Raw genomic sequence first — 17595 nt, forward strand, 5'->3', positions numbered from 1 at the left:
ATAAGAAAAATTAGGTGGGGTGCAGTGGCTCGTGTCTGTAATCCCAGCACTTTGGGAGGTCAAGGTGAGCAGACCACTTGAATCCAGGAGTTTTGAGACCAGCCTGGGCAACATGGTGATATCCTGTCTCTACAACAAATACAAAAAAATTAGCCAGGCATGGTGGTATGTGCCTGTGGTCCCAGCTACTCGGGAGGCTGAGCTGGGAGGATCATCTAAGCCTGGGAGGTTGAAGCCACGGTGAACTGTGATTGTACCACCGCACTCCAGCCTGGGTGACAGAGTGAGACCCTGTCTCAAAAAAAAAAAAAAAAAAAAAATGAAAGAAAGAAAGAAATTGAAACTATAGCAGTTACTCTAAAGACCCAAACACTAAAAATAACACAATGCCCATGTCCAGCAGAAAAAATAACATTGTTATGTATTTAATCAGTGAACTTACTATACAGTGAGAATGGACTACAAGTATACTTAACAGCTCATTTTGTGAAAACTTAACAAGCTATATACTTATGATTTGTACACCTTTCTATGTGTATGTTCTACTTGAAAACAGTTTGTATCAAAATAATAGGTATGGCTGTGCACGGTGGCTCACACCTGTAATGCCAGCACTTTGGGAGGCTGAGGCGGGCAGATCACCAGAGGTCAGGAGTCCAAGACCAGCCTGGCCAACATTGTGAAACCCCATCTCTATTAAAAATACAAAAATTAGCTGAGTGTGGTGGCTGTAATCCCAGCTACTTGGGAGACTGAGGAGGAAAATTGCTTGAACCCGGGAGGCAGACGTTGCAGTGATCTGAGATCACACAACTGCACTCCAGCCTGGGCAACAGAGCAAGACCCCGTCTGAAAAAAAATTAATTATTTAAAACATAAAATAAAAAATAAATAAAATAGATATTGCCTAACGAACACTACCGATGTAAAAGTAGTTTTTTTTTTATTTTTTATTTTTTTTGAGACAGAGTCTCACTCAGTCACCCAGGCTGGAGTACAGTGGCATGATCTTGGCTCACTGCAACCTCTGCCTCCCAGGTTCAAGCGATTCTTGTGCTTCTGCCTCCCAAGTAGCTGGGACTACAGGTGCGCACCACCACGTCCTGATAATTTTTGTATTTTTAGTAGAGACAGGGTTTCACCATATTGGCCACGCTGGTCTTGAACTCCTGACCTTGTGATCCGCCCACCTTGGCCTCCCAAAGTGCTAGGATTACAGGCATGAGCCACCACCCCTGGCCTTTGATTTTGTTTCTTGGAGAAGAGGTCTCACTTTGTCACCCAGGCTGGAGTATAGTAGCACAGTCCTGGCTCATTGGAACCTCCACCTCCTGTGCTGAAGCGATGCTGTCACCATCAGCCTCCCGGGTAGCTGGGGCCGCAGGTGTGCATCACCACACCTGACTAATTTTTTTTGTATTTTTGGTAGAGACTGGGTTTCACCATCTTGCTCAGGCTGGTCTTGAATTCCTGGGCTCAAGCGATCCTCCCATCTTGTCCTCCCAAAGCGCTGCGATTACAGGTGTGAGTCACTATGCCTAGCCTAGTTGTCTTTTCTTTTTGTATATTATGTCCTTTTGGTATTTTATGACTTCGCTGAATGTGTGAAAAGCAAAAATAATATTTTAGGCTGTATCCACAGGGGCTTTACATTTAGTTGCTATTAAATTTTAATCTTCTATGGCTGTTATTCAGATATTTAAGTAGATGACATAAGTAATTTCTGTATTTTACAGGCAGATTTTGAAAACAAACCAGTAAATGGCCCCAAGTCAGAATCCATGGACTACAGTAGATGTGGTCATGGGGAAGAACAAAAATTGGAATTGAACCCACATACTGTTGAAAATGTAACTAAAAATGAAGACAGCATGACAGGCATCGAGGTGGAGAAGTGGACACAAAACAAGAAATCACAGTTAACTGATCACGTGAAAGGAGATTTTAGTGCTAATGTCCCAGAAGCTGAAAAATCGAAAAACTCTGAAGTTGACAAGAAACGAACCAAATCTCCAAAATTGTTTGTACAAACCGTAAGAAATGGCATTAAACATGTACACTGTTTACCAGCTGAAACAAATGTTTCATTTAAAAAATTCAATATTGAAGAATTCGGCAAGACATTGGAAAACAATTCTTATAAATTCCTAAAAGACACTGCAAACCATAATAACGCTATGAGCTCTGTTGCTACTGATATGAGTTGTGATCATCTCAAGGGGAGAAGTAACGTTTTAGTATTCCAGCAGCCTGGCTTTAACTGCAGTTCCATTCCACATTCTTCACACTCCATCATAAATCATCATGCTAGTATACACAATGAAGGTGATCAACCAAAAACTCCTGATAATATACCAAGTAAAGAACCAAAAGATGGATCTCCCGTTCAACCAAGTCTCTTATCGTTAATGAAAGATAGGAGATTAACATTGGAGCAAGTGGTAGCCATAGAGGCCCTGACTCAACTCTCAGAAGCCCCATCAGAGAATTCCTCCCCATCAAAGTCAGAGAAGGATGAAGAATCAGAGCAGAGAACAGCCAGTTTGCTTAATAGCTGCAAAGCTATCCTCTACACTGTAAGAAAAGACCTCCAAGACCCAAACTTACAGGGAGAGCCACCAAAACTTAATCACTGTCCATCTTTGGAAAAACAAAGTTCATGCAACACGGTGGTTTTCAATGGGCAAACTACTACCCTTTCCAACTCACATATCAACTCAGCTACTAACCAAGCATCCACAAAGTCACATGAATATTCAAAAGTCACAAATTCATTATCTCTTTTTATACCAAAATCAAATTCATCCAAGATTGACACCAATAAAAGTATTGCTCAAGGGATAATTACTCTTGACAATTGTTCCAATGATTTGCATCAGTTGCCACCAAGAAATAATGAAGTGGAGTATTGCAACCAGTTACTGGACAGCAGCAAAAAATTGGACTCAGATGATCTATCATGTCAGGATGCAACCCATACCCAAATTGAGGAAGATGTTGCAACACAGTTGACACAACTTGCTTCGATAATTAAGATCAATTATATAAAACCAGAGGACAAAAAAGTTGAAAGTACACCAACAAGCCTTGTCACATGTAATGTACAGCAAAAATACAATCAGGAGAAGGGCACAATACAACAGAAACCACCTTCAAGTGTACACAATAATCATGGTTCATCATTAACAAAACAAAAGAACCCAACCCAGAAAAAGACAAAATCCACCCCATCAAGAGATCGGCGGAAAAAGAAGCCCACAGTTGTAAGTTATCAAGAAAATGATCGGCAGAAGTGGGAAAAGTTGTCCTATATGTATGGCACAATATGCGACATTTGGATAGCATCGAAATTTCAAAATTTTGGGCAATTTTGTCCACATGATTTTCCTACTGTATTTGGGAAAATTTCTTCCTCGACCAAAATATGGAAACCACTGGCTCAAACGAGGTCCATTATGCAACCCAAAACAGTATTTCCACCACTCACTCAGATAAAATTACAGAGATATCCTGAATCAGCAGAGGAAAAGGTGAAGGTTGAACCATTGGATTCACTCAGCTTATTTCATCTTAAAACGGAATCCAACGGGAAGGCATTCACTGATAAAGCTTATAATTCTCAGGTACAGTTAACGGTGAATGCCAATCAGAAAGCCCATCCTTTGACCCAGCCCTCCTCTCCACCTAACCAGTGTGCTAACGTGATGGCAGGCGATGACCAAATACGGTTTCAGCAGGTTGTTAAGGAGCAACTCATGCATCAGAGACTGCCAACATTGCCTGGTATCTCTCATGAAACACCCTTACCGGAGTCAGCACTAACTCTCAGGAATGTAAATGTAGTGTGTTCAGGTGGAATTACAGTGGTTTCTACCAAAAGTGAAGAGGAAGTCTGTTCATCCAGTTTTGGAACATCAGAGTTTTCCACAGTGGACAGTGCACAGAAAAATTTTAATGATTATGCCATGAACTTCTTTACTAACCCTACAAAAAACCTAGTGTCTATAACTAAAGATTCTGAACTGCCCACCTGCAGCTGTCTTGGTGAGTACTTGTGTGGATGTGTTCTTATTTCACCTGCACAAATTACCTCAATCATGACTGAAGCAAATTCTGATTCATCTTTTTTGTGTGATATTTTTTCCCCATTCTTATTCTAACTAAGATGGATTAAGTAAATCTATAACCATTTTTCTGTGGGAACTTTTGGTTCTGCCACAAGAATGGAAAATTCAACTCATAATTTGGAAAAACAAACTTGGAAAAGGTAAACCCGCTCAAGTGGAAAAATAGGCTGATATATCTCTCAATGTTGAATGTCTGTCAATTTATTGTGTGTAGCGTAAGAATGAATTTCTTAGGCCAGGTGCAATGGCTCCTGCCTGTAATCCCAACATTTTGGGAGGCCGAGTCAGATGGATCACTTGAGGTCAAGAGTTCGATACTAGCCTGGCCAACATGGTGAAACCCTGTATCTACTTAAAATTCAAAAATTAGTTGAGCATGGTGGTGCACACCTGCAATCCCAGCTACTCGGTTGGCTGAGGCAGGAGAATCACTTGAACCTGGGAGGTGGAGGTTACAGTGAGCCAATATTGTGCCACTCCCCTCCAGCTTGGGCAACAGAGCAAGACCCTGTCTTAAAAAAAAAAGAAAGAAAGAAATAACTTAATAGTTTATTACAGTTTGTTTATTCTTCCTATATTCAAAAAAATTTCAACTTACAAGCCTTTCATTATATTTTTGTGTGTGTGAGATAGAAGATACATATAGAGAATGTAAAACATATGTATAAGTTAACAGTTATAAAATATATAGCTGGCAGTTGCCGTCCTACTCTAGAATTGAAGCTGGTTTATGTCTTTTTCAGTGTCTAGTGCTTTTACGCTCTATCCAGTACAAGATCTAATACTGTCTTTTTTTGTCCAAAGAGCACTTGATATTCTGGAATAATATATTTCTATTTCTCTGCAATACAAAGTGTACTTATGTATAAAGAAATTCCATAATCTTGGCCACTTGAAGAATTCATAAGCCTTTCTGAATTTTAACATATTTTAACAAATTTGTTTAATCCTGATTTCCTATTTCAAAAAATCAAAGAATAACCAGTGTGCTAACATGAGTCATGTGCTAATAGCTGACTCATGGACTGATCCCTAACCAATGTATTTCTACATTTTTGTGCCTTAGGAGTCATTGAAAGAGAACATTCTGAACCAATTAGTTTTATTAGTGTGTTAAAAGCCCTGAGAAAATCTTGCTGGGTAAAGATTCTCAGGCAGACCTTATGAGAAATTTCCTCAGTATTTGAAACATGTGAAAGCTTAATTTGAATCCTGTACTGATTAGTTACTGTCTATGGCCAAATTTCAGGTAAGCACTCTTCTAAGAAACCTGTTGACTCTAATATAGCTGTAAAAAAATAGGGAAATTCAATAGATTGTGTCATTAAAGTTCGTTAGGCTGCTTGAAGCCCCATTACTTTGTTTACCATACAACTATGTTAGAATAAATTTTGTGAAAAATCTGTTTTGAACCTCATCCAAATAGGTTTAGTTATTGGAAGTCTTACTTAAAATATGGCTCCAAATCACAAAGACTCAAGATTTGCCTTGACCAAAGGTGATGTTTTTATTAGAAGCAGGTGGTTCCATAGGGAGGCTAGGTATATCACACTGATTTTTTAACAACAGTAGAAAATATAGTGTTGTGTAGTAATAATATTGAATTCTTGTCTTTCCAAAGTACACTTGTTGTTCTGAAATAATATCCTTCCATTTCTCTGCTCATTGTTCAATACACAGTGTTTTTTAGGTTTTTGTTTTGTTTGTGGATATGAGGTCTCACTTTGTTCCTCAGACTGGTCTTGAACTCCTGGGCTCAAGTGATCCTCGTGCCTCAGCTTCCTAAAGTGCTGGGATTACAGACATGAACCACCACACCAGCTAACACACAGTTTTGACAAACTGCAATGTGCCAGTTATCAAGGATAGGCTGTTCTGAGAAGAATCTCACAATTTGGAAAGAGTGACAATGCTGTCTGTGTGGAGTTGAATTGGAAGAAAAAGTTTCTTGAATTAAGGAGAGAAGAAAGTAATCATCATAATGGCTTCCATTCTGGAGATCTTACTACAAGTCTGATATTGTGCTTGCCTTGACTTGTTATTTTCACAGCAGCTCTTCAAAGAGAGGGCTTATTATCCCCATTATACAAATGCAGAAACTGAAGCACAGAGAATTTCATAGCTATCCAGTAACTGAACTGGGACTCAGAGACAGCAGTCTCAACTCCAGAACCTATCCTTATAACGTACACTCTGGTGCTTAATAAAGGTGAATTATAAAAGAGAGAACACTTTTCGGCTGGGCGCAGTGGCTCACGCCTGTAACCCCAGCACTTTGGGAGGCCGAGGCGGGCAGATCACGAGGTCAGGAGATGAGACCATCCTGGCTAACACGGTGAAACCCTGTCTCTACTAAAAAATACAAAAAATTAGCCAGGCATGGTGGCAGGTGCCTGTAGTCCCAGCTACTTGGGAGGCTGAGGCAGGAGAATGGCGTGAACTGGGAGGCAGAGCTTGTAGTGAGCCGAGATCACGCCACTGCACTCCAGCCTGGGTGACAGAGCGAGACTCCGTCTCAAAAAAAAAAAAAAAGGGAGAGAACACTTTTCTAAATATCCTTACAAATGGAAATAAGGCCTGTAGTTCAACAAACACGTGCCTTTAAAGTTTATATACCTGAGCTAGACTACTTTTTCTATGTGCATGGTTCTAAAAGGATGATTGTCTAGTTTGAAGACCCTTTCCTTATGCAAAATAACTAGTCACAGCATATAGGAATAGACAGCCAGGCATTCAAAGTTGAATAAATACCTGCAGGGGACTCAGCTGTTTTATCTACTGTCACTAACATGTCATTAGTAAATCATTACATGTGAGTTTATTGTGCTCATTGTGTAGAAAAAGGCACTTAAAGACAGAGAAACAAAAAGTTACTTACCCAGTCACTTTTTATCAAATCATCCCAAGTAGTACCATCCATATCTGAGGGTAAAGAATTTCCATGGTGGAATTATGTTCTAGCAAAATAATCTCTAGATTAGGATTCCGCAAACTGAGCAGTATTGGTGTTTTATCCTTCATAATTCTTTGTTGTGGGGAGCTGTCCTGTGCATTGTGGGATGTTTAGCAGCATCTCTATCTTCCACCCACTAGATGCCAGTAGTAATGCACACACATAACTGCCGAATTGTCACAACCAAAAATGTCTCCAGGTATTTCCATGAGTCCCCTTAGCGGCAACATTCCCCTGGTTCAGAATCACTGCTGTAGATCACTAAGAATAAGATAAAATCTATCAAGTGTATCTTACTTAAGAAGCCACAGAAGTAGGCTGGGTGCCGTGACTCACACCTGTAATCCCAGCACTTTGGGAGGGGGAGGCGGGTGGGTCACCTGAGGTCAGGAGTTCGAGACCAGCCTGGCCAACATGGTGAAGCTAAAAGTACAAAATTAGCCAGGCACGGTGGTGCATGCCTGTAATCCCAGCTACTTGGGAGGCTGAGACAGGAGAATCGCTTGAACCCAGGAGGCGAAGATTGCAGTGAGCCAAGATCTCATCACTGTGCTCCAGCCTGGGCAACAAGAGTGAAACGCCATCTCAAAAAAATAATAATAAAAAATAAAGGTGAAAAAGGAAGCCACAGAAGTAATTCCCCTAGTATTTGACATCCAGTGAAAATGACTTTTTGGTGTAGGTATACCATGGCTAGAAATTCATGAAACGCAGAAATTCCCCAGTAATTCTTGTTACACATGAGTCTAAGGGGCCAAGTTAAAAATAGCATTTTTTAAGAAACATAAAATTCATGCTCACAAAAATTCAAGTGGTGCAGAAATACGACGCAAACATCTTCCTATACTCCCATTCTATACAAAAGAACATTATTGATTTTAATTTTGTTTCCATTTTTACAAAAATTTAAAACAATCTTTCTACTTGGTTTTTTAATATAATGATATTGTGGATTTTTAAATGTTTTATAAATATTATTGTTTCAATAGATTTATTGTATTCCACTATATAAACATCCCATAATTTATTTAAACCATATGTTATTGACAGATGTTGAGTGTTTTGCTCTCTTTCTGATATTACAAATAATTGTAACAAGGAACATTCTTTTGTAATTGTGCAAATGTATAGTAGAATAAATTGTCTGCAATGAAATTGCTCACTTTTCCCAGCACTTTGGGAGGCACAAGGTCAGGAGATCGAGACCATCCTGGCTAACATGGTGAAACCCTGTCTCTACTAAAAAATACAAAAAAAAATTAGCCGGGCCTGGTGGCGGGTGCCTATAGTCCCAGTTACTTGGGAGGCTGAGGCAGAATGGTGTGAACCCGGGAGGCGGAGCTTGCAGTGAGCCGAGATCGCGCCACTGCACTCCAGCCTGGGCGACAGAGCAAGACTCTGTCTCAAAAAAAAAGGGGGATTGCTCAATTTTAATAGGATTCTAAGGGCAACCTTTAACATTTATTGTTCTTGGATAACTTTTAGTATTACACCTCAATTAATACAGATTTTTTTTTAAGCAGGAGATAGGAGTATAAATATGACCCACATCTTAAAATATTTTTTTTTCTCCTCTGATTTTCAGAGGAAGAAAGAATTCGTTAGGGGCAGGAAGAAAGGAACATTAAAAGTTAAATTCCATGGGCTGTTGTCCTTGCCTTTAATTATCAAATCTTACCAAAACCTTGTCAAGATTCATGGTTCTGAATTGAGGGGGAACAAAAAGTATAAAAATAGCTTCTCCTGTCCCCTATGCAATTCTGTAAAGCTTTGGGTCTAATAATCTTATTCCTTCCACAGATCGAGTTATACAAAAAGACAAAGGCCCATATTATACACACCTTGGGGCAGGACCAAGTGTTGCTGCTGTCAGGGAAATCATGGAGAATAGGTGAGGAAATACGCTTCCCTGTTAAAATCATTCTTACTGTGGATCTGACTCAATGGAGATAAATCATCTCTAAGAACAAACGCCGTGATTGAAAAATGATCAGGAGTATGAGTTGGATGTTTCTTAGGGCCCAACAAAAGAGGGGTGTCCTCGTGTCCCTACTGAGCCACCCATCATATAAGCTGTTGGGCACATAAAAGCACCCATAAAGCAAGACTAGTTGTCTTTGATAAACTCAGAAGTACTTTTTATATATCGCATAATGGTAGAAATAGGTCAAATTACCACCCTTGACACTGCATACCCTACATTCCCATTGCTTGTCTGGCACTCAGCCTATTTTTTAAAGAGTGATCTTTGAGGATAAGTGAGTAGGACTGGTTAACAAATTAAAATACCTGCCACACAAAAGCAAATGTTTAACAAGAGTAAATTACGAAGAGTGTCTGATTTTTGAACTTCTGTACATCTATATCTTATATACATTAAGATGTTCAAAGCCAAAGCCTTCAAGTACAGATTGCAATTAATTAGTACATTCCCTTCACTGTGTTTTATACTCAGGTATGGTCAAAAAGGAAACGCAATAAGGATAGAAATAGTAGTGTACACCGGTAAAGAAGGGAAAAGCTCTCATGGGTGTCCAATTGCTAAGTGGGTAAGTATTTCCTATTTATACCTTTTTTTGAAGCTTGTTATTCCAGAGCTGATATTTATACATTTACAATAGCCAGAGTGATCTTTATTTTATTTATTCATTTATTTATTTAATTTTTGAGACAGGCTTTGTCGCCCTGGCTGGATTGCAGTGGTGCAATCACACCTCACTGCAGCCTTGATCTCCCAGGCTCAAGCAATCTTTCCACTTTAGCCTCCAAGTAGTTAAGACTTGCCACCAAACCCGGCTAATTTTTTTTTTTTTTAGTGGAGAGCTCAAGTGATCCTCCCGCCTCAGTCGCCTAAAGTGCTGGGATTACAGGCGTGAGCTACTGTACTGGGCCAGATTTTTAAATAGATTTTTAAGTAAATTGGCCATTTGTGATGAAAGTTGCAAATATATTTTCTCAGTTTGTTGTGGTTTTACCAGTTAGATTTTTTTTTGACTGTAATCAGCTTTTTCATCTTTTATAGCTTTAGGGTATTTTATCTTAATTAGAAAAATCTTTACCACTAGTAGGTTATAAATCTTTCATTTTCTTTTGTAGTATTTTAATGATTTTATTTTTTTCTATAATGAAGTATTTTATATTTATCCTGGTTTAGAGTATTGGTAGCTATGTACACTTCTCCAGATGGCTACTCAGTTATCCAACACCACTCATTTAATTGTACATCTCTTCATTATTGATGTGTATTTGTTTATATGTGAGAATTCCCTATTGTGTTAAATCACTGTCTTTAATCAGCATGAGATTGCTCTAATTATTTAGATTTTATAATGTTTCCATGTCTGATAGGCTAATTCCTTTTAATTTTTCAAAAGTGGTCTGACTATTCTGGTTTATTTTCTCATATTAGTATATAAACACCACGTTTCATTACAAGAATAAAATCCTACTGGTATTTTTATTGGAATCATATTAACAGAATTTGGAGAATTTACATATATTTCATGTTCAGTCTTCCTATTCTACATATTGCATCTTTACATTTACATATGCCTTCTTTTGTCCTTTAGGACCATTTTAAGGTAGAATTTAAGGGAGAATTTACATGTTTCTTGTTTTTGTACATATTTCTCTTGTGTATCCTCTAATACAGTTAGTCCAACAGACTAACTCTAATTTTATATTGCTTTAGTAACGATGGTCTCCTTACTTTGTTTCTCTCTTCTCATGGGGATCTTTCCAGGGTTTTCCCATTAAGTGTGGGTTGTCGGCCCAGCACGGTGGCTCACGCCTGTAATCCTAACACTTTGGGAGGCCGAGGCGGGCAGATCACCAGAGGTCAGGAGTTCAAAATCAGCCTGGCCAACATGGTGAAACCCCGTCTCTACTAAAAATACATAAATTAGCTGGGCATGGTAATGGGCACCTGTAGTCCCAGCTACTTGGGAGGCTGAGGCAGGAGAATCGCTTGAACCCAGGAGGCGGAGGTTGTAGTGAGCCAAGATCGGGCCACTGCACTCCAGCCTGGGCAACAAGAGCAAAACTGTCTCCAAAAAAAAAAAAAAAAAAAAAAAGCATGGATTGTCAGGGAATGCCTTTTGGGGGAGGGAACATTTAAGCTGAGAAAGGAGTGACAAAAAACAAAAAAGAGCTAAGTAGGCAGAGGATATGCAGGAAGTAGCATTCCTAAGCAGAGAAAACGGCAAGAACAAAGGTCTTGGGTTTAGAAATAAGAGTCCAGTAAAAAAAATCTAAGCAGAGTCAGTTGAAATTAAGGGGATAGGCCGGGCGCAGTGGCTCACGCCTGTAATCCCAGCACTATGGGAGGCCGAGTGGGGCAGATCACCAGAGGTCAGGAGATCGAGCCTATCCTGGCTAACATGGTGAAACCCCGTCTCTACTAAAAATAGAAAAAATTAGCCGGGCGTGGTGGCGCGAGCCTATAGTCCCAGCTACTTGGGAGGCTGAGGCAGGAGAATTGCTTGAACCCCCGAGGTGGAGGTTGCAGTGGGCCTAGATCGTGCCTCTGCACTCTAGCCTGGGAGACAGAGTGAGACTCTGTCTCAAAAAAAACAAAAATGAAAAACGAAATTAAGGAGATAATTAATAGAACCAGGTGGGGGTAAAAAGGTGAATGATTTTGTAGGCCATAGTGAGGAGCTGAGGTTTTAGCCCATGAGTAACATGAAGGCCTTCATGTTTGAATAACAGACAGGTATTATCTCCTGCAGTTTTAGTGGGTTAGGAATCCAAGTGGTGCTTCTGACATAGGCTCCTATGAGGATGCAATCATCTGAAAACTTGACTGGGGGAGAGTGATGCAGCTGGAAGACCCACTTCAAGCTCCCTTACAGGAGGCCTTAGCTCTTCGATGGCTGTTGGCTGGAGGCCTCGGTTCCTCCTCATCTTAAATGTTTTCATAACACAGCAGCTTGGTTTCCCCCAGAGTGAGTGAATCAAAAGAGAGCAGGAAGGAAACTACAGTGTCTTTCTTTTATCACCTCAAGAGGTTGAGGCCAGGAGTTCAAGGTCACAGTGTACTATGGTGGCTCCTGTGAATCCACAGCCAGCCACTGCACTCCAGCCTGAGCAACATAGCAAGACCCCACATCTCTTTTTTTTGTTTGTTTAAAGAAAGAAACAAAGAAAATAAACTAGATTCTCAGAAGCCCCAGTTATAAATCTCCCATCCGGGCTTTGTGGTAATAATTTTCTTGCTTTCCACCTTTCCCTGCTACTTATATATTTCTCAAACAGTATAGTTTTATTTTGTTTTGTTCTTTTGTGTCTGGCCTATCCATAGTACCTTGTGTATTTGAAATAAATCACACAATTGGTTCCCAATATCTGGCGCTGATAGTTGTTACCAATTTATTGAGCTATATCTGTTAGCCATTTCTGAATTGTTCACTCCTTTGTCTATTAAGTGGTAAGGAATGAATATGTCCTCATGTTGTGGCAGCTGGCTTCTCCTACAGTGAGTCCAAAAGAGAGAAATGTAACTAGGCTTATTGGTGGGATTGGGATGATTTCTTTTTCCTCTCTTTAAAACCTTTTCTAATATAATAATAATGACAGTGATATAAAGAATTGTAGTGTATAGTTTTTTTGTTTTTGTTTTTGTTTTCCTTAAGAAGGCAAATATAAATGCTGTAGCTTAAAGATTTCGGTAACAACTTTCTATTAGTATTTTTCCCTAGCTTGTTTTGGATATCTGTCTGTGTTGCCTGGGCTAGAGTGCACTAACCCAGGGGACCCCAACCCCTGAGCCATGGGCCAATAGGAACCTGACTTCATGGCAGAAGGTGAGTGGCAGGAGAGCAAGCGAAGCTTCATCTGTATTTACAGCCACTCCTCATTGCTAGTATTACCACCTGAGCTCTGCCTTCTGTCAGATCAGCAGTGGGATTAGACTCTCATAGGACTGCAAACCCTGTTGTCAACTGTACATTCAAGGGATGTAGGTTGTGCTCTCCTTATGAGAATCTGATGCTTGATGATCTGTCACTGTCCCACCTCACCCCCAGATGGGACCGTCTAGTTTTAGGAAAACAAGCTCAGGGCTCCCACTGATTCTTTATTATGATGAGTTGTATAATTACTTTATTATATATTACAATGTAATAATAATAGAAATAAAGTGCACAATAAATGTAACGTACTCGAATCATCCCAAAACCTCTGCCCCTGGCCCCACCTCTGTGGAAAAATTGTCTTCCATGAAATGACAGACTCTGGCTGTTGCCCAGGCTGGAGTGCAGTGGCTCAATCTCGGCTCACTGCAAGCTCCGCCTCCTGGGTTCACACCATTCTCCTGCCTCAGCCTCCTGAGTAGCTGGGACTACAGGCGCCTGCCACCACACCTGGCTAATTTTTTGTATTTTTAGTAGAGACGTGGTTTCACTGCATTAGCCAGGATGGTCTTGATCTCCTAACCTCATGATCTGCCCACCTCAGCCTCCCAAAGTGCTAAAATAGGTTTTTTAACGGATTATATGTCAGAAAAATCGTAATGTTAGTCAAACTTTATTTTTCCAAACTTTCCAGGTTATCTTACTTAAAATATTCATATCGTTTACTGCTTTTGCATAGAGCAATGCCGAGCCTAGAATTAGCACTCAATAAATTTGTGTTGAGTGAATGAATATGGAGCTTAAATATGGCTATTTAGAAAATGTATTTTAGGGCTGGGTGTGGTGGCTCACGCCTGTAATCCCAGCACTTTGGGAGGTCGAGGCGGGTGGATCACCTGAGCTCAGGAATTTGAGACCATCCTGGACAATACGGTGAAACTCCGTCTCTAGTAAAATACAAAAAATTAGCCAGGCATGGTGGCACGTGCCTATAGTCCCAGCTACTCAGGAGGCTGAGGCACGAGAATCACTTGAACCCAGGAGGCGGAGGTTGCCGTCAGCCAAGATGGTGCCACGGCACTCCAGCCTGTGCAACATCCAGAGTCTATCTCCAAAAAAAAAAAAAAAAAAAAATTTCCCATTTGGGTGCGGTGGCTCATTTCTGTATATCTGTAATCCCAGCACTTTGGGAGGCTGAGGCGGGAGGACCACTGGAGCCCAGTAGTTGGAGACCAGCTTGGACAACATAGTGAGACTCTACAAAAAAAAAATTTTTTTTTTTTTTTTTTTTTGAGACGGAGTCTCGCTCTGTTGCCCAGGCTGGAGTGCAGTGGCGTGATCTCGGCTCACTGCAAGCTCCACCTCCCAAGTTCACGCCATTCTCCTGCCTCAGCCTCCCGAGTAGCTAGGACTACAGGCGCCTGCCACCACAACTGGCTAATTTTTCGTATTTTTAGTAGAGACGGGGTTTCGCCGTGTTAGCCAGGATGGTCTCGATCTCCAGACCTCGTGATCCGCCCACTTCAGCCTCCCAAAGTGCGGGGATTACAGGCGTAAGCCACCACGCCCGGCCAAAAATTTTTTAAATTAGCCAAGTGTGGTGGTGTGCGCCTGTGGTCCCAGCTACTCTGGAGGCTGGACGATTGCTTGAGCATAGGAAGAGGAGGTTGCAGTGAGCCATTATTGGGCCACTACACTCTAGCCTGAGTAACGGAATGAGCCCTGCCTACAGAGAGAAAAGAAAGTTGAGTATCTTGAATTTGAATTGGTATCTTGAAATAGTATGGCTATGGTATTCATTATTAGCTATATTCTGAGGCATGAGAAACTGAGGATTAGAGCTGGGAATCTGCTGGAGTTGTCCACCCCACGCTTAAACTTTAGGTAGAGGTTGAATGAAAATTGGAATTAAAAAATGTCCATGAAGGAAGGTGGGAAAAATTTTAAAACAATTTAAAAAAAGAATTAGATTTGTCTGTATTCTACATAGTTTGTAGAACTTTACCATGAGGTTATTTCGAATGACACTAGTGCAATTGGGTGGACTATACGTGGGTGAGGGAGGAAATGAAGGTCAAAAATTTTGAACTAAGAAATCGAATATACACATACAGCCAGTGAATTACATTGCTCCAAATTTACTTTTCATCTTGGATAGTGTACCTTTTTTGTGTATTTGTTATAAAACATTAATCTATATCAAGCATCATTTCATGATTTCATTTTTTAAAATCTCCATGTATATGCTTAGGTTTGTTAATAGTATTAAAGTTCTGTCCTAAACTGCCCCCTCACCTTTTTTTTAAGTTGTGTTTCTCTTGTCTTCTTTTTTTTGAATCTTGCTCTGTTGCCCAGGCTTGAGTGCAGTGGCACAATCTCGGCTCACTGCAACCTCTGCCTCCCAGATTCAAGTGATTTTCCTGCCTCAGCCTTCACCATGTTGCCCAGGCTGGTCTCAAACTCCTGACGTCAAGTAATCCACCCTCCTCCACCTCCCAAAGTGCTGGGATTACAGGCGTGAGCCACCGCGACAGCCCTCTTGTCTTCTTTGCTTGGAAGAGAGATCTATTGCTTCTCTTTTTAATGATCACACACAAAAAGTCTAACAGCAAATTCTAACTGGCCAGCACCACTTTCTTAGCCATTCTTACGTTGTTTTGCCTATGTTCTCAACACCGTTTTATTCTTCTCTTGAAATGTTTCCTTGCCAGGTGGTCATTAAAACTCTCACATAATTATAGTCTTTGGCAGAGATTTTTGACTCTTTTTCTCTGCTGTCACTTTGGATCTTGTCAGAAACAAGTTATCTTGTTCTTCAGTAGATTTTGAAGAAAAGGGTAATGTAGTTTCTTAGATGCACCTTAGATGTTCAAGGAGAATCACTTGAACCTAGGAGGCAGAGGCTGCAGTGAACTGAGATTGTGCCACTGCCCTCCAGCCTGGGTGATAGCATGAGACCCTGTCTCAAGAAAAAAACAAAAAAAATAGTATTTTAAAAATTAGCTGGATGTCATGAGTAAATCACATTTAAGAATTTCCCAGCTGGCCAGCGTGGTGGCTCATGCCTGTAAACCCAGCACTTTGGGAGGCTGATGCAGGCAGATCACTTGAGACCAGGAGTTCAAGACCAGGCTGGCAAACGTGGTGAAATCCCGTCTTTGCTAAAAATACAAAATTAGCCGGGCGTGGTGGCGTAAGCCTGTAATCCCAGCTACTCAGGAGGCTGAGGCAGGAGTATAACTCTTTGTATACTTCCCCTCTTGAGCTTCTGGGGTAATGGCAGAAGTAGGTAGAAGAAGTCAAACAGTGGATGGCCTTGTTGGCCCCAATGCCTGAGTGCTTCACATTGGGCATCATATGATGAGCTCCCCTCTGTGCGATTGTGTATTAGTCAATAGAGCAGATGTGGCAATGAATACCTACAAGTGATTTTTTTTTCTTTGGAGATGAAGTCTTGCTCTGTTGCCCAGGGTGGAGTACAGTGGTGTGATCTTGGCCCTTTGCCTCCCAGGTTCAAGCCATTCTCCAGCCTCAGCCTCTCGAGTAGCTGGGATTACAGGCATGTGCCACCATGCTCAGCTAATTTTTGTATTTTTAGTAGAGGTGGGGGTTTCACCATGTTACCCAGGCTGGTCTCAAACTCCTGACCTTAAGTGATCCACCCACCTTGGCCTCCCAAAGTGCTGTGATTACAGGCATGAGCCACCACGCCCGGCCAATATTAAACTGACTTACATGTTTTTCTTTACTTAAGCTTATTGTCTACTAAAGTACCATTAGTACTCTTTTTATGTTAGTTTGTTTACTCGCTTATAGAGTTCATTTTTTAAGGAAATTTTAATTCAAGTATAATATACACACAGAAAAGTATACATACCATAAGGTACAGCCCAGTGAAATTGTACAAAGTGGACATACCTATGTGACCAGTGGCCAGATCAAGACATTACCAAAACTTCAGAACCCCGTTGTGTGAACTCAGTCATTAATCCCTTTACAAAGGTTGAATTGTATTGTAAAAGTCTCATTTTCTTGTAATATGTAGATAGCTTTAAATGATGTTAACTGGTGACATTTTGGAGGAGTTGGCCACCATAATTTTGTTTTGAAAAATTTACTTTGTCTCTTACATGATTATTGATAAAACTCAAAATGACCCTTCTTTGGAAAGATACCCGCTACACTTGACATGAATGTTGCTCCCAGATCTGAATCTGATCTGGAATTTGTATGCTGCCCAGATCATTTGTGGCACTGACAAATCACCCTATTCCCTTTGGAAACCTTACAAATAAGATAGTGTTACAGGGACTTATTTTTTGCTTTAAAAAAATAATCTTTTAAAAAAATTATAATTTACAGCTTGGATACTTCCGTTTAGTTTGGTTTTTAATTTAATTTAACTTTTTTTTACTTTTTTCTTTTCTTCTTCTTTTTTTTTTTTTTTTTTTTGAGATGGAATTTCACTCTTGTTGCCCAGGCTGGAGTGCAATGGCACAATCTGGGCTTACTGCGACCACCGTCTCCTGGTTTCAAGCGATTCTCCTGTCTCAGCCTGCTAAGTAGCTGGGATTACAGGTGTCCCCCAACCAAGCCCAGCTAATTTTTGTATTTTTTAGTAGGGATGGAGTTTCACCATGTTGGCCAGGCTAGTCTCAAACTC

At 40.5% G+C, this 17595-nt stretch overlaps 1 protein-coding gene across 10 annotated transcripts in view; it reads left to right on the forward strand.

Annotated features, from left to right (window-relative positions):
* The window catches only part of TET1 (tet methylcytosine dioxygenase 1), a 133348-nt gene that overhangs the window by 82021 nt on the left and 33732 nt on the right, over positions 1–17595 (forward strand). For 6 of the 10 annotated variants that reach the window (XM_016918437.4, XM_016918438.4, XM_054660194.2 and 3 more), the window contains 3 exons: positions 1737–4044; positions 8881–8971; positions 9536–9629. In XM_016918437.4, coding sequence (XP_016773926.4) covers positions 1737–4044; positions 8881–8971; positions 9536–9629 — 2493 coding nt within the window. Of the gene's footprint in view, positions 1–1736; positions 4045–5193; positions 5377–8880; positions 8972–9535; positions 9630–17595 lie in introns of those variants that run through there. The other 4 variants (XM_063780703.1, XM_063780704.1, XM_063780702.1 and 1 more) reach the window with 2 other exon arrangements.

The sequence above is a fragment of the Pan troglodytes genome, chromosome 8 (assembly GCF_028858775.2).
Source record: "Pan troglodytes isolate AG18354 chromosome 8, NHGRI_mPanTro3-v2.0_pri, whole genome shotgun sequence".
Taxonomy (NCBI): Eukaryota; Metazoa; Chordata; class Mammalia; order Primates; family Hominidae; genus Pan; species Pan troglodytes.